Below are 25674 nucleotides of genomic sequence, written 5' to 3'. Positions count from 1 at the left end.
GCCGAGGGGCAGGAGGGGGTGGGCAGAGATGCTGGAGCTGCCCATAAGGGAGCTGCTTGGAGTGGCCCCACGATAGCCTCCCCCCTCCAAGCCCTGCAATGCCCTACCACCGCTAGTCTGCCGGAACGAATTGGACCTGCGAGCAAGAGAGAGTCAAGTTCAGCATCAGACTTAGGCTACCAAATTGCCAAGCCTGTTCAGAACTAACTAATGTTTTTTCGCATGTTTTTCTGACTTCTTATTATTATTATCTTTCGTAACATAATATCTTTTCTTCTCGTTAACTTTCATTCGATTAACTCGGTCGCAACTTTATTTTCTTCTTTCTTCTCTTCACTCATTCTCTCTCTCTCTCTCTTTCTATTTCTCTATCCATCCATCTATTTATCTATCTATCTATCTATCTATCTATCTATCTATCTATCTATCTATCTATTTATGTCCCTTTTAATATTTCGTAAATATTCCTTTGCTATTCTCAATGTGTGTCACTTATCGCGTCCGCGATCACAAGTTACGTTCTCGAAATGATAAAAAATCGTACAAAATCCTATAGAATAAATAAGATATCATCTTACGCTATATATTCCCTAAAAAATTTTTTCTTATTGTCGAATAATCGATTTTACAAAATACTTGTAAAAGGAAATTGTTTTATAATATAATCGCTATGATTCTTTGGATAATTTATGACGCGAATAGCTGCTGGTTAACTTTAAAAATTTAAAGTTATCTTAACCATCTTTAATGGTGGCATCGTAATTGCAATTGAAATTAAAATTGAAACAAATATCTAAATTATTTTTTACAAGAATTGCGTTTAAAATTAGTTCTTTCAAGTTTATTTCAAAATCGCAAAATATATATTATTTTAATAGATTCATGACCTTTTTTCGAGATCAGCTACGATAAGGTAAAAAATAACATAGTACGAGAGAGAAAAATTGAAAAAAAAAAAGTCGAGATAATTATTGAACTTTTTATTAAAATTATCGTTACGACCGTTACCGCTCAACCAATCCGATACGTACGATACGTATTTCAAACTATATATATTATCTAATTTTTGATAATCGAAATAACTCGTTAGAGTAACATAACGCATAAATGATTTGCGCACGAATATTCGTTACTTTTGCATGCTCAATTTTTTGCATACATCGAGATCTTTGATAAGAATGTGCATACACAAACGGTGACGCGTATTTATCGATGAGTACACGATGCTTTTCGCTCTAATACGGTATTGTTTGGTAAATTGAACATCGATATTGCGTGATAAAGAATCGTGTACACCTATATTATATAATTATATGTACAAGGATAAAATTATTATAAAGAAAGATAATCTCTATTCTCTATATCGTAGAATAGTCTACTTGGATAAATATTTGATTTGATAAAAAGATTCAATTGGGACAGAGTGAAATATGGTAACTTTTGCAGTGTACGTATCATTAGGTGTTACGTTACAACGACGAGAATTAGTGACCACACTATCAAAGAGAGGGTACATTGATCATTCGGGTTATCGTGCCTGATGGTGAGCCTGACTCCCCGCCACCCCTGTCCGAGCAGGCAACACTGACACACGGAAGTACAAAATGAACAGAGTTAAATACTTCTTTCTACTTATTAAAATTGACATAAACAACGATAGACGTGATAAATACCAATTAATGTCCCGGCAAAAGCAAGACCGTGCCACCTCCCGTCTTAACCACGCAAGATCAGTGCGTTTATTAATTAAAATATAATAACGTATCTCAATGATATAAAACCAGCGTTAAGGGAGGAACAGTACATAACTATACGCATGCACTATCTACACATTACTAGTTTGATATCATTAATAGTTTGTCCAATCGTAAAACGACATTTTACGTCAATGATCGAACTTACCTTTGAAACGTTTGCCTCTTCACGTAATTATCCCGTACAAATTCCACTATTTGTTTCTGAGTTTTTCCGCTATACCTAATAATCGAGAAATAATATCGAGAAATTGCGTTAAATTAATATTAATAATATTGCGTTTATTAGAAACAAAAAAAAAAATATAACATTTTTTACACCATAAATTCACATACCTGAATGATGAGCCACGGCTGAGAACACGCGTTTTTTGTCGTACCACTCGTTTCACCACTGAACAACGGAAAAATCCATGATTTTCTACACATTTTTTCCAAAAATTTTTACACTCGTTGCGCCCTTCGAAAAAAAATTCCACGGTATCTTTGTAATAACCCTACAATCATCAAATGGAAAACGATCAATTTTCAAATTCGATTCTTTCTAATTTCAACGATATTTAAATACAATATCTACTTACGTAACCCTCTGAATGAAGTTTAATTAAAAATCGTTTTCTTTTAAAACTGATTTTTCTGATCTTAGCCCAACTGAATGTATTTATCTTAGTGAAATTTTGAAAAACTACTATTCCCATATGTGCCACTGCCAAATTGAGCGATGCACCCTCGTGATCCTTTGATAATAAATGAAATACAATGATTCTATATCTATCCATCTATTAAAAAACAATAAACAAGTTATATTTTACTTACTTTAGCCGGATGCATTTTCATTCCGTACAATTCACAACGACGTGCTGTTTCTAGCAGATTAAGATCCGCTTCTGCTGGTGATTGACCTCTGTTTGACAAAATGACCATATTTTCAAACCATTCATACAAATTACATATTTAAGGAATAATAAAAAGAAAATCTTACGCGTGTTTTTTATGATTTTCCATAATACGACGTTCTAGTTCTTGATCTTGATGAGGCACAAATTTGTAAGTTGATAAATATGTATGATCTGGATAATCCTCTATCACATAATCGCCGCATTCAGCTAAAATAATTAATCATTTGTCCTAATACTATTCCACTTTTTATTTTTATCATAATATTAATGAATTGTTATTTACCCTGGACGATATAACTCGCCATTAAAGCTGCTGTATTATCGTTGCATTGTAACAAAGCTTGAGCTAAATCCCTTTTAATTTGAAGACAAAATAAATATCTTGTAAATTCTTCTTCTAATTGCGCTGGATCAGGTGTATAAAATTTAACGCAAAATCTTAATAACGGATCTATCAAAGATAATCCAACTTGTCTACAAACTGGTTTCTCTAAATCTAACCAATACTGTAATTAAAATATCATTGGTAAGTATATAAAATCATAAGTATTTATCAATATATTTTTTAACTTCTTACTTTTGTTCCATTAAGTTCTTGATATTCCAAACCAAAATAATCAGCTTCCAAAAGATGTAACTGCTTACAAACTTGATCGAATAATACTCTTCCTAAAGCTTTTGCCTAAAATTTAAATAAATTCAGAATAGTGAAATCTAATTTCTCTTTATTATAAAAAGTGCTCAATTTATCTTATATTATTTCTAAAATGATTGTTTTAAATACTTTATTAAACATTTTATAAAATCAATATATCAATACTTTTTTCAATACATCATATTATAGTATAACCTCCAATTATATGCTCCAATTATTCGTTTAGAAGTCTTATACATATATGCATAAACAGTATAAAGTGAATAATTTTTTATTGTAAAAAAAGTAGATTTACATATATATATATGTACATATACATATACATATATATATATGCATAAACAATAAAATTTTTTTTCTATTCTTAAAAATTTTAATATATATTTTATGATATTCTAATAAAAAAAAAGAAACAATGGAATATAAATGTCTTCATTGTAAATTTAATATGAAAGTATTTCTAACTAACTCTTGTTTCTAAATTTATATTTCAAATTTTAATATATCACAAAAAACTATTGTAAAAATTACCTGAACTTGAAACATTGTAATTGTATCATCTAACATCTGTACACGAACAGCAAGCATTTTACCAGCTTTCCTAGGTGTCGTAGGAGGAGTTCTACTACCTCCATCTACACCTGCTGGAGTTGAATGACTATGAGGCATTTTAGATCCTCCACTGCCTTTCATGCTTATACTTTCTATATCGTTCATTTTCAGTCATCTACTGAGAATTGTAGAATGACCATCTATTATAAATTATTTCCTTATGGAAAACTTGATTCCTAATTCACTATTACATTGTCATCTGTAACAAAATATTAAATACACTTTGATATATTTTTCTTTTCAAAGAAAAAAAATTGAATTAAATATGAAAAATCTTTTGTATAAATCTTTTATATTTGCATATCATTGTTAACAATATATAGTATAAAAGGTTAAGTAACCAGAAAACATCCTCACAGAAAAATTATTTAAAATTTTTTTTCTATTTTTTTGATTTAAAAGTAAATAATACCTGAATAGCATCGTAAAATCTTATACATATATCACCTACAATTTTTTATAAAATACAAAAAATATTACGACATTATGACGAAAAAAGTATATCCACAAACATTAAAAGTCAAAGATTATAATTTATTATGAAAAGCAATTAGCCTAACTTTTTTTTCATGTTTTCATATTTTTTCATATTTTTTTACAAAAAGATACTTACGTTTGTTTACATAATTACTAATTGCTATTTATCGTCCGACAATTCACTATTAAACTATTTTATTTTAACAAAAAGACTGAACGATGTTACGTCAAAACTATGATTATACCGATTATACTACTAATCGAACGATGCTAATGGAATACGTTAAGAGATTGGTTGAAAGGGTTGCAAGTGTTGATTTGTCGATCAATGAATGATCTTAAAAATTTAAATATATAAGTACTATGTAATATAACTTCATCGATCATATTAGATTATTAAATTTTTTATATAAAATATCAAATTTCAAAGAAATAAATAAATCAAAAAATCATTTTTAATCGTCTTGATGGATCCAAGAACGAAGCATCTTAAATCGAACGGAAAAAGGCGGGGCCTGGGATCTTTAAAAGATCAATCACGTTACATTATAAAACAATAGGAAATGTTGCATTCTTTCGTACATACATCTGCCGGTTTAATAAGATCAGTGACAGCACGCCCCAATATACAGCAACGCGGAGTTCATTGATCACTAAACACTCATGCACCGGCACTCCCGCTGTAAAATCGTTTTCGCAATACTCGTGATTATTAATAAGTCGTTTACCCCACTACTACCCCGAAAGTAGATTTCACGAATGATCTCTATGTATCCCTGAACGGCGAACAAGGAAATCTCCAAATTGAACCACATTACACATCTATGGAGCACACGTCTCCGCCTTGGCATAAATTAAATGAAATATCAGAGGTTCTCAGCATGCAACGAATAATAAAATAATTCATTGATAAACTAATGTAAATGGTAACATCTGAACGTAGCGAATCACGAAATAGTAAAACTCGATTTTCCGAAACATACCTTGACCAATTCAAGTCCAATAGACAACTAACTACTGGCATTGCTTCTACGGCGCGCGATGTACGCCAAGGGCGGAGCCACACTAAAAGAACACAAACAGCGACATCCACGAGAAAATTCGAGAACTCGAATCGCTCAAAAACAACTTTATTGTATCATAGATATAACGATTTTTTTAATTTTCCATTTTTTCAAATTTTTTATATATGCATATCTTGAGAATTAAAAATAAAAAGAAATCAAAATTTTTCTTCAACTATGTATACTTATTTAATATTTACCATTTATCTTTTTCTTATTCGTATCTCCAATAGATACACTGATTTCCCTGATAGGGAAAGTAAAGCCGTACCTTGCTTTTGCGCATAGCTGAATTCGTTTGTTTCGAGTATTTCGTAAGATGGCGCTTCATACCTAAACGTCACGACAACTGTCAATTCTCAGTTATCTACAAACCACAAATGTCAAATCAACGAAAGTAAACAATAGAGGTTTTTATACTTTTATTTCATGTGTATAGTATTTAAATTATTTTACAATATATTCTCAATATATTCTCAATCGTATGAATACGTGTGAATGATTATGAAATTCTGAAATAATTTTTTTATCAATTATATATTTGAAAAAGTCATTAATAGCATTTCAATACATATGTATTATACTAATATATTAATCATAATTAATTTATTTTGAAATTAATATAAAATTCTTCGTTTATTCATTAGTCTATAAATATTCTATAAAATGTTCATGTTGCAGGATATAAGGATATAATTCTTCTTAATGTGATTTTGATATATATATAATTATTATAATTATATTGATGAAAAATGTCAGACGAAGAAGATACTGCAATATTATTGAATAGTGCGAATAAAACTATTGAAAAATCTATAAATAAGGTTCCAAATGATTATCAATGTTTACCTCCTAAAAATTTAAGAAAACCACTCCCAAAAGAGAATGATAATTTAACACCATTAACATCTGGAAATAAAAATATTTTTGTTTCCATGGTAGCAATTTTAGCAGGTATTGCTTTTGGAAGTGATATGAGCATTGCAAAACCTATAGCTCCTTTAATCAAACATGAATTCAATTTGAATTGTTTTGAAAAAGATTTTGTTATAAGTATTTGGTTTGTTGGAGCTCTTGTTGGTGGTTTAACCGGTGGTATGTACAAAAAAAATTTCTGAAAATAAAAATAAAAATGAATGAAATAAATAATATTAATGATATAATACTTTATAGGTTTTTTGATCGATTCATTCGGTCGACGTTGGACCATGATATTGACGTTAGTTTTTCTAACTTTTGGCGCTTTATTATCAGCTTTGGCAAATCATTATATTTTATTACTTGTCGCTCGAATGATTTGCGGATATTCTGGATCTGTATCTGCCATAGCTCATTGTATATATATGGCAGAAGTATCCGAGTTAAATAAACGCGGATATAATATAATATTATATCAATTGGGCGTAGCTACTGGATTTTTGATTTCCGTCATTGCCGCTGCGATCAAAAATATTGATTATCAATGGCGATTTTCCATCGGCATAACAGCCGTACCTGCTTTGACCGCTTGTATAATAACCATTATATTTCTTCAACGATCTCCACCGTTTTTACTTTATAAAAGAATGGCAAATGTTTCGAAAACATCGTCAAAGAAAGCTTGGTACACAATTTTTGAGACTCTAACGATTATGGCTTTTTTACTGATATTTCAACAAGGTACTGGCAAACGGCAAGTTTTATATTACGCACCAAGATTGTTTGCATTATTAGGTATTTGTTCTAGTAAGTGTTGTGATCATTATTTTTTTATTCTCTCTCTCTCTCTCTCTCTCTTTCTCTTTCTCTTTTTTTTTAATTCGAACAAATATTTTTTGCTTCATTCGTTATACAGACGTTGCAGAAGTCACAGCCTTAATATCGCTGGCTATCGTGAAGGTATTTAGTACAATGTTATCTTTGATCATAGTAGAAAGATGTGGTCGACGAACAGCTCTAATTACATCGGCAACTATCTGCATGACTACAATATCGTTACTATCTTTACTTGCTACGATAGATAGGGGAGACGACAATCTAGATGTTATGAATAATCATTGTAAGAATCATCGTAATGAAGAAGTTAAAATTCATACCATTTTACCTACTGGATCACCACCGCCGTTCCCCTTACTACCGACTCCATTAGCTATTGTACCACCTAGTCCAGAAACATGGACACAAATCAAAGCATCTTGCGAAGTATATTTTTCTCATTTATTCAGATTCATTGAGCATTGATGGCATTCAATTAAATTACTTCTATTTTATTGTAGATACAAAATATTGCTGTTTCGGATGGTTTAACCGATAGTTTGCGTATTCTAGCAGTAATAACGTTACTCGTATATGAAGCAGCATATGCTTTAGGACTTGGACCAGTACCACTTTTAAATCTCACAGAAGTTTTTCCTGCAGCAGTACGAGGGAAATGTATCAGTTTTGTTTCCATTGTAATATGGATAACTCATATTATTGCTACAGAATCTGTCAGTGCTATGACAAGTAAGTTTCCTTCTATTCTTTTCTTCTATATATTTAAAAAAATATATATGTGTATTATTTTTCATTTAATTATGCATACATAATTATTCTTCTTTCAGAATCATTGACATTAGCTGGGTCCTATTTATTTTATAGTTTCATGTGTCTCGTTACAATATTTTACGTCTTTCTTTTCATTCCTGAAACAAAAGGCAAATCTTTACATCAAATTGCTCAAGAATTAAGAAAAATTTCTCTTGGGACGCGTATATGCAATAATTTGCGCAGTTTACCGCTCATTTGTCACATTCAATGGATAAAACGATATAATGAAAATACAAATAACGGACAAAGTACTTTAATTTGAAAATGAAATTTCAATTATCAAAATATTGGATTATCCCAAAAGTTCCTGTAATTTTTTATTATTGAGATTTAAAGTAATTTCTAAATCATTTTTGAACTACTAAAAATTATTTTATAACAACTGGTTTAGGATTAAGTTTGTTTCGAAGTTATTAAAAAAAAAAAAAAAAACATATTTTTTCAAAATAAATAGTTTAAAAACTGCGATAAATTTCAAGATAATCCAATAAACATATATAATCCTTATATGTCGATGAAAGTATTCTAAGTATTATCTTTATCTCATTTTGAATTAATTGTGTAATCTCATTAATGAATTAATTATCAAAAATTTATTTTAAAAACTCTTCTATACGATATTGTGTTCAAATAAGTATTGTATGTCGATAATACATACACGTGTACTTCCAAAAATATATTATCATAACTGCCGATTATTATAGAACATATCACACAACGTAATAGAAATGTCAAAATATGTAAATCATTTTTGATGCCAAAGACTGACTAGGTTTTTAATTTCATCTTTTCATCTTCTTTCAATTTATTAAACAAGAGATTATTAATAACAATTCTATTAAAAAAATTTATATATAATTCGTGTTGATTTTATTTAATGACACGTTGCATGACGTAATTACTTGTGTGGAAATTTTAATTGAAAAATTAGTAATCAAATATTAGGGTAGATATATAAAATTAGATATTTTATAGTATAAAGGCAGATTTTAAATTATGTTTAGAAATAAATATTTGACATTTGAATAAGAAAATATATGACATATAATATTTACGATTTTTCAATAATCATATTATTTTTTTCATTTAAATAATATTATTTTTTTCATATTTTTTCGTATGTATCGCTATGCGTATATACTTCTTTAAATAACTAACACTTATAATATTCATTTTGATATTGATTTGCAATTTTTTTTTTACATATAATAATAATAATGTTGCAATGTTCTTTGGTGCCATTTAAAATAAATATCACTATGTAAAAATCTTTTATTATATATAACATTGCTGTATATAAAAATAATTTTCATATATATAATTATTGCAGATTTACAATATTGTAAAATGTAATATTGTACTTGACAAAGATACAATTGGTTTATATACCTAATAAAATATATAGAAAATATAATACTTCTGTTTTAATCTCTCACTCTCTATGTACGCACACATACATACATACATACATACATACATACACATAATAATTGTCTCAAATAATTTCTTTCATTTTTATGAAAATAGTAATTTTCTCTTTATATCACTTAATCCACATATATGTATATCTACATGCATCCATATATTTCATAATAAATTCGATTATTTTATAAACTATACTATATACATTGTTTCTATTTCCTCTTTTTCTTATTGGTCAATTAAAAAACTAATCACGTAAAAAATATAAAAAAATAACATTATTCTATATGAAAATAAAATTAAGTATCACTCTCTTGCAAAAACATTTGGCCTAATAAACAAATAAGTATATTAATAATATTAAATCATTATTATAATCTTATTTACGAATTTATTAAAAATATTATTTTGTTGTGTAATGTAAATATTTTTTATATCTTTTTTACAGTAGACCCACTAAAAGACTTTTTTTTATTCCAAGTTAATAATTTTGGAGGTGATAAAACTTGTTCTAAAAAGATATGTCTTCTTTCTTTCAAATTTAAATCATTATTGCATAAAGATTTATCGTTTTCGTAAATAAGATCGATATTTTCTCGATTTGAATGAGATTTATCGTTCGAAGTATTTTTCTCGTAACAAACTTTAAACGATGCGATAGGGGCTAAATTCTCTTTATCGTATTTTATATAATCGGTCGACTTTTTTAAAATTACCGAAACATTTTTTTTCGATGTCTCGATTTCGGGAGAAGCAGCGGATTGTCCAATTTTAATAGCCTTATTAGGAGTAACAACATAAACTAGTTGCGACTTGGATTCAAATTTCTCCTTTAATAAAGAAAATTTTCGTTTTGGATAATTGATCGGCTTTTTACGCAGTTTATCGCAGATCGGTTCCAATTTTTCCGTATTATCGGAGTTCGATTTCACCAATTGTGTAGAAATATACGATGTGGTATCTAACCGTTTCGTATCTGCAGAATTTGAATTAACGTTCGTAATATTAGAAGATATTGTATCGGATAAATTATTATGTACAATCTTAACATTTTCAACAGGTACCAACGGACTCATTTCGACGTACAAATCATTTTCCTTCGAATCAGATTCATCTTTTCGAGAGGAAATAAATGCTTGTTTTTGTAATTTTGTTTTATTTCCTAAAATTGGCGAATCAGAAAGTATCGCGTCTATCAATGGTGTCTTCTTAATCGATTCTATCGTACAATATTTGACTAAATCTTTAATAGTATCAATCTCATCTTTTTCTCCAATAATAGATTCCGATTCCTCCAAACAATTGATGTAATTCCTACTACACGTAACAGGATCTTTGAGATCAGTTTTGAACAACGCCTTCGTAAGCTGGGCCTTCTTTATCAAATTTTTCGGATCAAAATCTTCCCATTGACTACCCGTCGTGTGATACACATGTCTAGGAGAATTTTCGGCCGTATATTTCCTGATTTGATCTATCGTGCTAACTAATGTGCTAACTGAATCACAATTGGATTGATTATATTCAAATTTTTCTTCCGTGGCCATTTCATCGTGCTCTTCCAATATGGTATCTAGCGCGAACATTCCACCTTTGTCATCTATTACCACTGGCTTTGCGATATATAGAATGGAATTTTGTTCGTCTACATCAGCGATTCTTTTCGTAGAAATATCCTCACTGTATGCAGTTTTTAATTCTCGCGAATCTATCAAATCATATGTAAGCGTGTCAAGATAATCATCTTGCTTTAGAATTCCTCTTAATATCGAGCTTGCGCACGTGGTGTCGGAAAATTCTGAACTGTAAGTGGTGCCGGTTGTTGTGCTCGTTAATGTATCCCTTCTCCTATCTCTGACAACGCTGTCATCATGGATGTACGTTTCTATATCTGTATATCCTTTCCAACTACGAATACACCATGGTGGCCTAGCCACACCAAGAGGACAAACGTTCTCGTAATCGTGAATCGAAGTAACGCAACTCATCGTTTCGTCCCTCTGTTGTAACTCTTTAGTTAATTTTTCCGTTTCCTCTGTTTTTTCGCAACTCTCGTTAAATATCGTTGGAGTCTCCATTCTGTCCCTTAACATTGTAATACTGTTCAAATCTTTGCAAATGTTACTCAAAGAGCAGTTCTCTGATTCGTTGTGTTTCGTACTTATATCCAGTATCAAATTTCTATTGGTTATAAGTTTCCCTTGGTCGTTACTTTCCATTTCAAGAATAAGCTGATTCGAGAAACAAATACCACGTCTCTTTTGCAATGGAAGACAAGAGTTTGAATCTTTTGTTGAAACATCTTTGTCTATATCCAATCCGTGAATCGTCGGCAAACAAATACCTCTACGTTTCTGACGATGAATATCTTTTTCGTTCGAATTGTTATGATCGTCATGAATTTCAAGATATTCACAAGTATTATCAGCTATGGAAAATGCATTACTCGGTAAAATGTTCGACGATGGATTTTCGTCTTTTGAAATATTGTTGTGCGCCGACTCGCATTCCGAAACAACGCAAACAGCAGTTGATGGTGAATCGTTTTCAATTTGGCAAGTTTGATTGATAACACCGTTTTCCGTACATTCCGAATTTTGTACGATGTTCGTCAATAAATATTGTTTGTCCGTTGTGATTTCCTCGGAAGTGGTCCTTTGAGAACGATCGATAGAACACGAAGACGTCGTAAACGAGTTAGGATAATACTGTTTAAAAGATCTAGGAGTAACAGCTTTGTTGGTTACAATCTCAGATTTTTTATCACCAGTCTCAGATATATTTCCAACTTTGGACGGATGAAATTTTCCATAATAGAACAACATACTTATCAAGCCAATCATCATTCCTCCAATTATAAAACTAGTCATTATTATTATTTTTTCAGTTTTAATAATATCTTTAAAATATAACACGAACACAACTAAAAAGACTATGTTTTCTATTACAATGATGGAATAAAATATAAATACTCTATATCGAGATTTACCAATACGTAAATTAAAAAAATCAAAACAATAAATCAATCCTATAATACAATTATAAATACGCTCTTCCCATATAGTTGGGCAAAAATTTGTGTTTTGAAGAAGTACCCAAATGGTCATAAAGAGCCAGTGGAATCCTGTAACATTCACAACGGAACACACGCTATATGAAAGACATAAATCTATTTTGAGCAATCTTGTTAACTCACTTTTATACTTACCAAGAAACAATAAAGACCATTGTCTTAAACAGACTGCTGTTAAAACCAAAACAGCTATTCTGGATATTAACATTCCAGCTCGCCAAAGACCCTGAAGAATTAATACTATCCATGTTGCTTCATTATTGTCAGGATTTATTTTTTGCATAGCTTTTGTATATGTACCTATAGCCCAGCTCAACGAACAAAAGGAGACTATGGCAGATAAACCTATTTAATTATTTATTTAAAAATATATTAAATGTCATTTTGAATATAATTATTATTTGTATACATCCAGTAAAATCTTTAGTTAGTGACAGTGACAGTGGCAGTGGAAGCCATAGTATTTTTAGCACTTCAAACACCCACCCTACTCTAAGAGAAGAGAACATTATTTTTAAAGTTTCAGTGCTGCAAACTTCCAAATAGAATGCTTAGATAGTAGCCATGTAATAGGATTCTAACACTAAAACACATTACATTCTGATAAAAGAAGATAAAATAATATGAATAATATCTATATTCCTGTGCTTCTGTTATCTTTGGGGGCGGACCAGAGGATATGAAGATATGTAGTCATTCAATTTCAGTTTCCTCCCAAATTCTTCAAATTATACTATTATATTTAAAGTATTTATATGTCAAAATATTATTATTTTTAAAAATTCTTCAGATATAAGAATTTAAATGTCGAACAATAATATATTTGTATTATTTAAAAGTGAAATGTATGCATATTTTTGCTAACATGTTCTCAGGATTACAAGTAAGTATTACTTTTATATAAATATTTAATATAAATATAAAAATAAAAAATATTTATATTCTTCTTACAGAGGCAACTTACGTTATTAAAATTAATTATGATATTTGTTATAACATTTATGTCATTTATATTAATATTAAGTTTGCTATGTAACTCATGTTTACATATAAACAAATATATGAGAACTAAAAATTTTATTAATAATGAAAATAATAAGCATAGCAATCTGATAAGTAATAAATCTATAGCCATGTTTTCAATAGAAGAAATGAAAAATATAAAAGAACAACTGAATTCTAGAAAAATTGAATTAGAACAATATTGTAAAACCATAAGTAGAACAAGTTCAAATTTAGACAATGTATTATCAAATATGATTATAGATACGTAAGTAGATAACAATTTATTTTATACTTAAAATGTTATATTGTAAAATGTAATTTATAAATTTATATTCTATATATTCTATATAGAATTCATGGATTATCCTGGTGCCCTATATATAAAGCAGCAAGTTCTACTTGGATGAAGCATTTTGCTACGCTTGGAGGTGTATTAACTGAATCAGCTATGGAATTAATTCGTAGAAATATTTTACAAATTAATACAATTGTTAGAAAAGCATTTCCACGTGATCGAGATGTTAAAAAAACATATCAAGTATGTATATAAGATAAGATAACAAAATATATTTAATTATTTATGTAAACAATTTCTATTTCTAGAAATTAAATACAACAACGAAATTTTTGATAGTGCGCCATCCATTTGAACGTCTTGTTTCTGCATATAGAGATAAATTGGAACATATAGAAGGAAGAGATTATTATTATAAAAGATTTGGACGTCATATTACGCACAAATATCATCGATATAGAAAACCAAATGAAACGAAATTAGAACCTACATTTACAGAATTTCTTCGATTTATAGTAGAAGAAAAATACTTTGATGAACATTGGGCACCATTTATTGATACTTGTGAACCTTGTTTAATTCCGTATAATTATATTTTAAAATTCGATACTTTTGATAGAGATCAAAAATTTTTAATACAAGAATTAGGATTAAATGAATATCTGTATGAAAAAAATGATTTAAAAAATATAAATCCACGTGGAGTTACAACTACTACTCTAGTTAAAGAATATATACAAAATGTTCCTAGATCATTGCTTGATGAAGTTAACAAAGTTTATGAAAATGATTTTAAACTTTTTTCCTATTTACCTATATAATATCTTAAAATATTTAAAAATAATAATAGACATAAAAGTGTGATAAATAATTACGTTTAATAATTTTTATTAATACAATTTGAGCAATAATAATCTCTACCATAGACTTAACAGCTTCTATTTTTTTTTTTAATTTTTTAGTTGAAATAATTATTTTATATTTTCTCTTACTTGTCCATAATGGTGTATAACGTAATACTGCCATAATATATAGTTGCAATATTAATTGCGGAGCAGCCCCCATAAATGACTCAAATAAATGCAACATACATATATCACTTTCCTGTCTATATACCCAATTTTTATCCTTCATAAATCGTTTGCTCCTTAATGAATGTATTGTGGAATAAAGTAAAATTAAATACCTAGAAAAATCAAATTATTTGCCTTATCTAGAAAAGGCATAACAAAACTAATTATAAGAAAACATAAAATAATACCTGTGTAAAACTCCTAAGAATAAAAAGTGCAATAACCAATGTATATTTTTAATAGAACCATCGCTGTGATACCATCTTAAACTAAATATTTGAATAATACCAGCAGGTAAAATTGTAAAACTCAAAGCAAAACATCCCCAAACAAATTGGCCTTGTAGAAAATATTTCATAAAAACAATACTATCTATAACAAAAATATTTTATAATGATATTTATATTTTTTTTGTATATATATATATATATTAATATTAGAAATACAATTCTTATTAAAAAAAAAAAAAATCTTAAAAATCCTATTAGTTTTTAAATTTATATTTATCTAAGATCTAGAGAAAATCAAAATGAATTTAAGAAAAATTTTTCAATAAAATTTACATTTTTTATATATTTTATATTAAAATTAAAAAAAAAAAGAAAGAAAGAAAAAAAAATTGCTTAAAAATCATCATAGATAATTTTAAAATGTGAATTTTATATTATTATGATTATAATAACATTATTAAAATATATACAAATACAATACATATTGTATATTTATAATATATATTATATGTATGCATATATTCATAAATATATATATACACATATACGTATATGTATGTAAAAATTGAAGAAATTACGATATTTTACTTTACATACAAAATATATTAAACATACATCAATTTGCCAATGATCCTTTACACTTATTAAAACATGTTCTTTAATAAATTTTATTATTTTCCATAGAAAGAATTTCTTTTTCAGGAATAGCTATATAGTATATACACTTTTATTCTTTGTTCACCTGTTGCTATATCGATGAAAAAAAAACTGACAGAAGTCAAGTAGTAAAACAAGTCTAACAATCTAAATTGATAACATTCTATTTCTCTATGTAATGTTATTGCTGATGCATTTTTTTTCACAGTTTCATAGCACGAAACATTATCATGTTTTAACTCTGCCGCCGCCATCTTCCCGGCCATTCTTGATTTAATTTCACGCAAATGAAAGAACGTGTTCCGAAATCAGCTATATACTTTCCACTTTTTTCTTTGTTTGGAAGTTTTTTAAGTTTTTATTAGACATGATATACTTTATGTTATTAAATTTCTTTCCAAGTATGTTATGAAGCTATTTTTTCTAAAAAGAGAATTAATTTTATATAATTGATTTCATTCATCGAAAAGAAAATCATAAACATATACACATATATAAATTTTATATATACACAAGCTTACATGCATACACGCAAGCGCATTATATAGTTGCGATTTTCAACATGTCCGTAAAATAAAATATGGCGAGCATTTGATGACTAGACGTATACATACGATCTAGTGCTTGTTGTTCTTTGCTGACATTGAAATAAACATATTTCTGAGAATATGCTTATAGTTTAATTTTCAACGTAAATTATATCACAATATAAATTGAGAAAAAAGTAATAGTTTTTGTAGATATTAACCTTATAGAGGAAAAAGAATTTAACTTTACCTAGAAGTAAATTAAAATTCTGAATAGAATTGGCGATACCATAATTTTGGTATTACATTAAATATTGTCAAGTATGCAAAGATAAATAAAAAAAAATATTGACAATATTTTTCTATTATTAAGAAATGATACTTTACTGCAAAATATTTATGTTTAAAGAAGAATCTTGTGAATAATTAGGTAAAATTATCATTATCATCTTTCCTATAATGTAAGTAGTTAAAAATATTATATTAAAAATAGTTAAATCTATATTAATATTTGTTTTTAAATTTATAATATTAATTTGAATATAAAGAAAGCAATATTAACTTATATTATTCTTTTTTCTTTTTTTTAAAAAAAGAACAAATAGGAATGTTATACTATTAAAAAGAAACCGAAGCATCATGTATAGTTTTGAAGGAGATTATAGACGTAAACCACAACAAAATTTAGCAGGTGCAAGTAGAAGAGATGAAAAATCAGTTTTACTACAGCATGCTCAATTAAAACGTTTAAAACGAGAACAACAGCGTAAAAAACATAATGCAGCATTAAAAATTCAAGCATTTGTGCGTGGTTTTATAATAAGAAAGAATACAAAAATAATTAAAAGAACAGAATTTGACGAGGAACAACAAATAAATGGTCGAAGAAATTTAAATCTAGATGAGTTAACAATATATTTCCAAAAATTATTGTTCTTTTATAATCATACTTTGGATGCTAACAGATTAATATGGATACTTCAACATTTTTTGAAACATCAGCAAGAAATTAAACAGAAATGTGTAAATTGTTCAGATTGGTTATGGAGGTTAAGGTAAATTCTATAAAAAAAAAACATAATATAATAAATATTATTCAATATTTGATAATATAAATAAGATAATATTATATCTACAGATGGATTCTTCGAATGTGCATGCAACATAATTCAGAAGCTTTGATGAATGGAACTTATTCATTGGCTATACCATTGAGAGTGATAGAAACATTTACAAGTCAAGAAGATGCAGAAAAAGTTTTACACGAAAATAGTTATAAATATTTAAGAAACATCTTCGTTTATTTGATAAAGCATAAATATTTTGATCAATTAAGAAAATTAATAGATAATAAAGTTCCATCTATGTTGGAACCTACTTCTGTTCCTCCAACTCCAATTTCAAAATGTTTAGTAGATATGATTAAACGACCGTTAGATTTAATTTCTTTTATAGAACAGGAAGATAATTTTTCTATGCTTGTTTTACAAGAACTTTGTAGAAGTATATTATCTCCAAAAATGTCTGATGCAGTAAGAATGTTTATCATTCCATCATTATCTGAATTTATAGAATTTCCCTATATTCAATTGATTAAATGTATTAATAGAATTGAAATTGAACCAACGATAAGTTTACTTTATTCCATTTTATCTTTAGAATCAAATCGACTTTGTAAGTATATAAAATTAAAATAAAAATAAAATTAAAAGTATATAAAATATTAATAATAAAAATAGATAAGAACATTAATAACAGATTTTTCTTTTTATTACAGCTGCATGTAAATCTAAAGATATTCTTATTAATTATTTACAAGTTCTTGCATCTATGAGTTCAACTATAATACCATTAATTGTTGAAGAAAATATAGAGCAAGCGAATGATTCAGACTCAGAATCAACCACAAGTATGATTGATCAAGATCAAGCCGATATTCTACATGAATGTTCAGAAATGTTGAATGAAGAGCAACATGTTCAAGGAATACTCTTAGCGGTAGATCGAAGCAAAGATCCAGCTATATTACAACCGTTGTGCCAACTTTGTCATCATCTATTGATCACTAACAAATTAGCCATTCATAAATATAAATTGTTATATATGCTCGCTTTTAAGCCAATATTTTTAAAAAATTTATGGGCCGCTTTATTATCAGCTTGTCAAATGTCATTATTTGGAGGAGCAACGCCTCTTTTGCAAATTATATCACGGGGTATTGGTCTTTCTACCGAAGATACAAAAAAAATAATTCCACTATTAGCTGTATTTTGTTCACTATTCAGTCTACTTATTGCAACATTACATGATACAGAATTTTTTATTCAAGATCAATCATTAGATATTAACGGACAACAAGCAATGCCGTTTACAACTTCGGAATTAGTATTGTTATCAAGTCATTTAAAAGGCGTTTGCTTAGGTTTGGTCGAGCTTGCATTTCCCGATAGTCGACCAACTGTGCGAGACGATTATAAAAGAGCTGTTCTCGGTCCAACATGTTCCCTACGAAATCAACAAGATACACAAATGTGGACTCATTTATTCAAAGTAATAGTTGGCTTATTACGTCAGTTGCATATGCGAGACTTGAGACGACAATTTTGTCCAGAAGGTCATTGGATAGCTTCGAATATTGTAATACCAATTGATAAACCTCAAGATTTCACATTTCGTAGACGTAGATTGAGAGGATATATTCCTTTTCAAGGATTACGAGTATTTACTCGTGAAGAATTAGAAGAAGGGCCACCTCTCACTGCAAAAGAAGTTCGAACATTAACGCTTCTTCGCGAAATACCATTTGTTGTACCATTTAATAATAGAGTAGTGGCATTTCAATCATTGATTTATCGAGATAAAACGAAACAACAAGGTGAATTGACGCACTTCATGCAAGGACCATCGATACAAATATCGGTAAGAAGAAACTATCTCTACGAGGACGCATTTGATAAATTATCACCGGAAAATGAGCCAGAATTGCGATTAAAAATGCGCGTACAACTTTTTAATACAGCTGGTTTAGAAGAAGCTGGTGTAGACGGTGGTGGTCTTTTTAGAGAATTTTTATCGGAATTATTAAAAACAAGCTTCGATCCTAATAGAGGCTTTTTTAGGCTTACCAAGGATAATATGTTGTATCCAAATCCTACAGTGCAATTATTGGTTGATGATTTCCCGAAGCATTATTATTTTATCGGTAGAATTCTTGGAAAAGCTTTATACGAAAATTTATTAGTGGAACTTCCATTTGCAGAATTTTTTCTATCAAAAATAGTTGGTCGTCAATCAGATGTTGATGTTCATCATTTAGCTTCTTTAGATCCAATTATGTATAGAAATCTTTTGTATCTAAAAAGTTACAAAGGTGATGTTGCGGATCTTGGTCTAGATTTTACCGTATTATCAGATGAACTAGGTGAAAGACGGATCGATGAATTGAAACCAGGTGGTGCCAATATTCCTGTTACAAATCATAATCGTATCGAATACATTCATTTGATGGCCGATTATAAGTTAAATAAACAGATTCGAGCGCAGTGTTACGCATTTAAACAAGGTATAGGTAGTGTAATACCCCTGGATTGGCTTCAAATGTTTAACAATAAGGAACTACAAGTTTTGATATCAGGTGCACAAATTCCAGTCGATGTAAACGATTTAAAATTACACACTAATTATACAGGAGGATATGCACCTGATCATCCTACAATCACTGCATTTTGGAAAGTTGTTAATGAATTTAATGACCAACAAAAAGGACAATTACTCAAATTTGTTACGAGCTGCAGTCGACCGCCTTTACTTGGATTTAAGGTATTTACAAGCGGTTATTTCTTTTTTGATGACTAATTAATAGATATATGTGTAAATATAAATACATATATATATATATACATATATATTAATTTTTTTAGGAACTCGACCCACCTTTTTGCATTCAACATGCTGGCAGTGTTGATCGCCTACCGACTTCTAGTACCTGTATGAATCTGTTAAAGCTACCAGAATTTCCAGATGAGAAAACTCTACGCGAGAAACTTTTATATGCAATACAAGCTGGTGCAGGTTTTGAATTGAGTTAAAGCTCAAATTTATCTTAATTTTAAGTGAATTCTTTTAGTTAAATCGGTGATACCTGATTGTATATAAATTTTAAGCGTAATTAACATTAAGTACCCGTATTCGAAAACAAAATGCAAAAATGAAAGTCATAATTCATTATTGGATAAGTGATTTAATTCAATGTTAATTATGTGCTTTAAATGTCTGTGTTTGTCTATAACAGCGAATAAGGACAAGATAGATTGTGTTTCAATTATTTTTTTTGTCTGCTACAGGGCAGAATAATTTAATAAATCTTCGTCGGATCAGGCAATAAACATAATATTGTCAGGAGGGGCCAATTAATTAGTCTATTAAGGAGACAATTATTAATACAATGAACAAATGTGTATTGTTTGTAAAAATACGTCAGTTTATCCTATTCGATACGTATCAACTTATACGCATATATATATACGCATATGTGTATATATACCTAACGTATTTATGTACTTTATTTGTTGTTATTTTTCTGCCCTTGGCCTATAACTTGTAAATTGTGTATATTTTTTGTATTACATCATAACTATCAACAACTATGATATCAAATGTACATGTGAGAATAGACATATATATATATATATATATATGTATATATACATATCTATGTATAAATATATATGTGTATATATATATAAATATATATATATGTATTTATGAATTCGTTAATTTAGTGTAAATAATAAAAAAAATCCTGACATGTCATATACATTTATTACAAATATGTTATTTAAATTTGAATAGTGTTTTAATAAAGGTTGTACACAAATAGAATATTTTGTTTTGAAAAGTTAAAAGTTAAAAAGATAAAATTTAATTTATAATTTGTCCAAATAGTAATTTATTACAATACATTACATCGTTTTTTCGAATTATATTTTTATACAGTGTTCTTCCTTAGATATATATCTATAAAAATGGCACACACATTTAGTGTTAAAAGCTTATGTCATTTGTGTAACATGGCGTCGAACGAGAATAGCAATTTTCAGAAAGTTTTGGAGTTCAAAATTTATAAATGCTCCAGCTTTTCTTCATCTTATGTGCCAGAGTAAGTGCTTCATTAATTTTAAATGGTTTTCTTCCAACTACACTTTGTAATTACAAATTGGAAAACAATTGTAACATGGCAATAATTTTCTAACCTACAATAATGGTTATGTTGAACAACAAAATCCATTATATGTGAAGTTATGAAATAAATAATTATATTAATTACGCCGGACTTTTTACTAAGTATTAAATTAACATGCTCTTTTTCTTTTTTTAGAAATATTCTTGTAGATAAACCATCGGATCAGACATCGCGCTGGTCTTCCGATATTGACACTTATCCACAGGTAAACATTGTTCAAAACTAACTCGATATGTTACCAAAAAGTGTTGAAAAACTTGTTACAGAATTTATAAAGGAATTCAAATTATATATCTTTATTTATAATTGTGTCAAGATAAAATTTAATATTTCATATTGCTAAAATTAATATAGCACATTAAATTTGTACAACAAATATTCTTATTTTTTAGTTTCTTATATTAAAATTACGATTTCCCTCGATTGTAAAAACAATTACATTTGGTAAATATGAGAAAACACATGTGTGTAATATAAAAAAATTTAAAGTATACGGTGGTTTAGAACCAGAAAACATGATGGAACTTTTAGAGAAGTACGTATTAAATTTGCAATGATAAGAAATATTTATATATATGCATTTATAAATAATAAATAATAAATATATATATTGATATGCATCTATGCTTTTTAGTGGATTAAAAAATGATTCAGTACCAGAAACTTTTGATCTGAAACATATATTAGGAAATGAGGAAAATTATTTTCCAGTTAGATATATAAAGATTGTTCCATTACAATCCTGGGGCCCTAGTTTTAATTTTTCTATTTGGCATGTGCGATTAACTGGCACTGATGATGTTAAAATTGTAAAGCCTAGTATAGAATGGCTTAATGCGGTAAATATAGAATAATATATTCAAATAAGGAATAATATATTTTTTATATTTTTATATGTTATATTTTTATATGTTTATATATTTTTATATGTTATATATATATAAATATATACATATATGTAATATATATAATAAATATATATGTATATATATAAATTACAGTACCGCCAAAAAGAAGTAATAAGACTGTGTATGAAACACTTTAGAAAACTTGAACAATCAGAAATTGTAGATACTTTACAAAGAGTGACTGGTGTTCCACTTGAGGATCCTAGATTGACTGGATTATATGACTTATTAGTTACAAAAGGTGATCATTTGCAAGCTGAATGTTTTATAAGTAATGCAGTAATGTGTGAGTATTTTTTTTTCTTATTTTTTTTTTATCTTATAATTCTAATACAGTCTCAGAAAATATATGATTTACAATACAGTGGGTCTCCTGAATGACTATATCAATGCTCAAACTTATAGAGCAGTTTGGACTAAGTTATCATTCACTGATGGTAAACCAGGAATGAGAGGAGGTCATCAAATGGTTCTTGATCCGAGTGCAGAACTTCTTTATCTTTTTGGGGGATGGGATGGAAATCAAGATCTTTCAGATTTGTGGGTGTATAACATAGCTTCTAACAAGTGGACCATTATATGTAAAGATACAGAAGCTGTGGTAAGATTTAAAAAAAAAGTGTATTTTTTGGTAGAGAATTCAAATACTAAATTATAGGGTGGTCCAAGCGCGAGATCTTGCCACAAAATGTGCCTTGATCCAGAACGTAGGCAACTTTTTACTCTTGGTAAATACTTAGATGCAGAATACAGAACGCCGGAAAATTTAAAGAGTGATTTTTTTGTCTATGATATTGAATCAAACAAATGGACACAAATATCAGAAGATACGGGTGCTGTAGGAGGACCTCAATTAATTTTTGATCATCAAATGTCCATGGATGTTGAAAAACGGACAATTTATATATTTGGTGGTCGTGTACTTGTTTCTCCAACAAAGTAAGTAGATTAACACAATAATTATTAGTTGATATTTTAACATATATATCTAATTTATAGCTCCGAAGAACACGGTATGGTATCAAGTTCAACTGAACCAATTTTTTCCGGATTATATTCTTATCATGTACCAACTGGTACATGGAATAGGCTTGCCTGTGACATTGCAAGACCGTGTCCTACTAATGCACCAACTATTAGATCTCGAGCTGGTCATTCTATGTTATTCCATCCTGTATGTATATATTTTATTATACAATATATGTTATGAATATAATACAATTTGGAAATTTTATTTTTTTAAAGAGATTGCGGAAGCTATATATTTTCGCGGGTCAAAGAGGCAAAGAAGATCTTAGCGATTTTTTCACATATGAGGTCGATACAAATCATATCGAACATATTTTTAATGATTTTGGTGCTAAAGATTCGAATCATGTTCCGGCAGCTGGATTTACACAAAGAGCTACAATTGATCCTGAATTAGGAGAAATATATGTTTTATCGGTTTGTATAATAATAATTTACTTTAAAATTAAAATTATCCTTGGTATTTAAATTTTTTTTAATTATTATTTATTCAGGGTTTAAGTAAAGACAAGGGTAAAAGATTTGATAGCGTTCAAAATTCTTTTTGGGTATATAGTATTAAAAACAATAAATGGTCTTGTATTTATCGAAATGATAATGTCGGAGAGAAATATTGGAGTAAAATGCAAGATTATGAACCATGTCCACGATATGCGCATCAATTAGTTTATGATCATGTAAAAAAGGTTTGTTTTATATTATATACTATTATAATGAATTTTTCGCTTTATGCACTATAATGATAATGACGTTACATAATATATTATTAGGTTCATTTTTTATTTGGAGGAAATCCTGGGAGATCCTGTCTTCCTAACTTACGACTCGATGATTTCTGGCAATTAAAATTATGCAGACCGTCTCATGAACAAATTTTAAAAAAATGCAAATTACTTATTAGAAAACACAAATTTAAAGAACTAGCTTTGAACAATAGTGTCGAAGCGCTTGAATATTTACAGACCGAAGTATCGGAAATTATTGATCATAATGATGCGGAACAAACGAAAGAGGTAGTAGCATCTTTTTAATCAGTAACAAATGATTCATGAGTACTCCTTGCCAATGTTGCTTTTTCAAATATATACATTTCTTCATTACAGTTTCAATTGTTAACATCCCTTCTATTCAGAGAACAAAACTTGTTAGGAGAAGCCACAAATTCAAATAGTTCAGACGCCGTATTAGGAAATTTAGTTAACATGGATACATCGTTATGTTATTCGACTACTCGCGATATTCATACTTTGAGAACTGAATTATACGATAAACTAACAGAATTTTTTCCCGAATCATCGACCCAACCCCGTGCTAATTTGATTGATCTTTTACCATTGTGATCTAACAATAATTAAAATCTAACTAAAAATATTTTGAAATGTAAAGCAAACAAATTCCTTTCGTTATCTTGTAAAGACATTTCTTATTATATCAAAACAATTTTTATCTTTAAAAAGAAACGTTATTTTTATAACGTAATTCTTTGTATTTTAAAAAGAGAAAAATATTCTCAGATATAGACGTGCAATCTCTCCTTCTCTTTACACAATCTAATTTTTTGCATAAAGAATGAATTAAAAAGAGAAAGATATATTCATCATGATACATTTAAGAAAGCGATTATCGAGACAAAGGTGTTTAGCCTGTCTGTTTCCTTCTTCTTTTTCTATTGAGTTTTCGTTTATTTTGGACATAATTCTAGCCGTTTTTACTACATCTAGATTTCTTAAATTCATTTGTAAATTTTATTTTATAAAATCTGATTAATATTATAATTGCTAAGATCTGATAAATATTATAATTGCTCACTCTAATAACGTTACGTTGTTCAAACCCATTTCAACTACCAACGAATTGGAGTTACTGTGTTATGATATATAGTAACATTTGTCTATAAATAATTATCGTTCTTAAAGCAATTAAAGAATGACTATTTTTAAAAGTTCTTTTTTATCTATTGTATATATATCGAAGGGATGCTTTGCAAATTTTTATGAAACGAAAACTCGTTAAATGTTGTAATGTTAATGAGAAATTGCAACATAAGTGCAACAGATAGGCAATGCATTAAAAAATGTATATTCTTCTATTTTTATGGCTTCACTTTGTTCGCTGTTAAAGATATTTTATACAATATATTGTTACTGCAACATTTCATCTGTACATCATGTGAAATAGTTAAAA

The 25674-nt window shown here is 28.4% G+C and overlaps 6 protein-coding genes across 9 annotated transcripts in view; 4 read left to right on the top strand and 2 right to left on the bottom strand.

Annotated features, from left to right (window-relative positions):
* The window catches only part of LOC102674708 (FERM, ARHGEF and pleckstrin domain-containing protein 1-like), a 20750-nt gene extending 15181 nt beyond the window's left edge, over positions 1-5569 (bottom strand). The window contains exons 1-10 of the mRNA XM_031513342.1: positions 4984-5569; positions 3840-4119; positions 3231-3335; positions 2937-3159; positions 2737-2860; positions 2571-2658; positions 2336-2491; positions 2091-2251; positions 1903-1977; positions 2-136 (exon numbers count right to left, since the gene is read on the bottom strand). Coding sequence (XP_031369202.1) covers positions 2-136; positions 1903-1977; positions 2091-2251; positions 2336-2491; positions 2571-2658; positions 2737-2860; positions 2937-3159; positions 3231-3335; positions 3840-4025 — 1253 coding nt within the window. The 5' untranslated portion in view covers positions 4026-4119; positions 4984-5569. The remainder of the gene's footprint in view (position 1; positions 137-1902; positions 1978-2090; positions 2252-2335; positions 2492-2570; positions 2659-2736; positions 2861-2936; positions 3160-3230; positions 3336-3839; positions 4120-4983) is intronic.
* Positions 5570-5717: 148 nt separating this feature from the next.
* On the top strand, positions 5718-8791 carry LOC102674312 (solute carrier family 2, facilitated glucose transporter member 10-like). Its single transcript, XM_006621404.2, has 6 exons — positions 5718-5871; positions 6143-6556; positions 6635-7186; positions 7296-7642; positions 7717-7945; positions 8044-8791. Exons 2-6 carry the CDS (start codon positions 6214-6216, stop codon positions 8289-8291), a joined length of 1719 nt encoding a protein of 572 aa, XP_006621467.1. The 5' UTR covers positions 5718-5871; positions 6143-6213; the 3' UTR covers positions 8292-8791.
* Positions 8792-9287: 496 nt separating this feature from the next.
* On the bottom strand, positions 9288-16226 carry LOC102674588. 3 transcript variants are annotated; one of them, XM_006621406.2, is made up of 5 exons: positions 15870-16226; positions 15086-15269; positions 14817-15010; positions 12660-12869; positions 9288-12575 (listed from the first exon to the last, which is right to left on the bottom strand). In XM_006621406.2, exons 1-5 carry the CDS (start codon positions 16048-16050, stop codon positions 9883-9885), a joined length of 3462 nt encoding a protein of 1153 aa, XP_006621469.1. In that variant the 5' UTR covers positions 16051-16226; the 3' UTR covers positions 9288-9882. The 3 variants fall into 3 exon arrangements, with proteins under 3 accessions (XP_006621469.1, XP_031369190.1, XP_031369191.1); XM_031513330.1 differs by having other exon boundaries at positions 9288-12869; positions 15870-16050; XM_031513331.1 differs by having other exon boundaries at positions 9288-12869; positions 15743-16013.
* Positions 12864-14749, top strand: LOC102674453 (carbohydrate sulfotransferase 9-like). Its single transcript, XM_006621405.2, has 4 exons — positions 12864-13407; positions 13478-13794; positions 13881-14067; positions 14133-14749. The coding sequence occupies exons 1-4, from the start codon at positions 13372-13374 to the stop codon at positions 14643-14645; spliced, it is 1053 nt and encodes a 350-aa protein (XP_006621468.1). The 5' UTR covers positions 12864-13371; the 3' UTR covers positions 14646-14749.
* A 123-nt stretch (positions 16227-16349) lies between the features above and the next one.
* On the top strand, positions 16350-21192 carry LOC102674890 (ubiquitin-protein ligase E3C). 2 transcript variants are annotated; one of them, XM_031513332.1, is made up of 5 exons: positions 16350-16772; positions 16908-17366; positions 17450-17985; positions 18089-20173; positions 20232-21192. In XM_031513332.1, exons 2-4 carry the CDS (start codon positions 16951-16953, stop codon positions 20164-20166), a joined length of 3030 nt encoding a protein of 1009 aa, XP_031369192.1. In that variant the 5' UTR covers positions 16350-16772; positions 16908-16950; the 3' UTR covers positions 20167-20173; positions 20232-21192. The 2 variants fall into 2 exon arrangements, with proteins under 2 accessions (XP_031369192.1, XP_006621472.1); XM_006621409.2 differs by having other exon boundaries at positions 16352-16772; positions 18089-20130.
* LOC102675020 (muskelin) lies at positions 21163-25604 on the top strand. The gene is made up of 12 exons (XM_006621410.2): positions 21163-21469; positions 21689-21758; positions 21946-22088; positions 22188-22392; positions 22555-22747; positions 22827-23062; positions 23120-23400; positions 23461-23635; positions 23707-23907; positions 23985-24176; positions 24261-24503; positions 24594-25604. Exons 1-12 carry the CDS (start codon positions 21336-21338, stop codon positions 24828-24830), a joined length of 2310 nt encoding a protein of 769 aa, XP_006621473.1. The 5' UTR covers positions 21163-21335; the 3' UTR covers positions 24831-25604.
* Positions 25605-25674: the final 70 nt, after the last annotated feature.

This window comes from Apis dorsata, unplaced genomic scaffold, assembly GCF_000469605.1.
Source record: "Apis dorsata unplaced genomic scaffold, Apis dorsata 1.3 scaffold_631, whole genome shotgun sequence".
NCBI lineage: Eukaryota > Metazoa > Arthropoda > Insecta > Hymenoptera > Apidae > Apis > Apis dorsata.
Note: the sequence above shows the minus strand (reverse complement) of the source record. Positions and strands in the feature narration are given on the sequence as shown.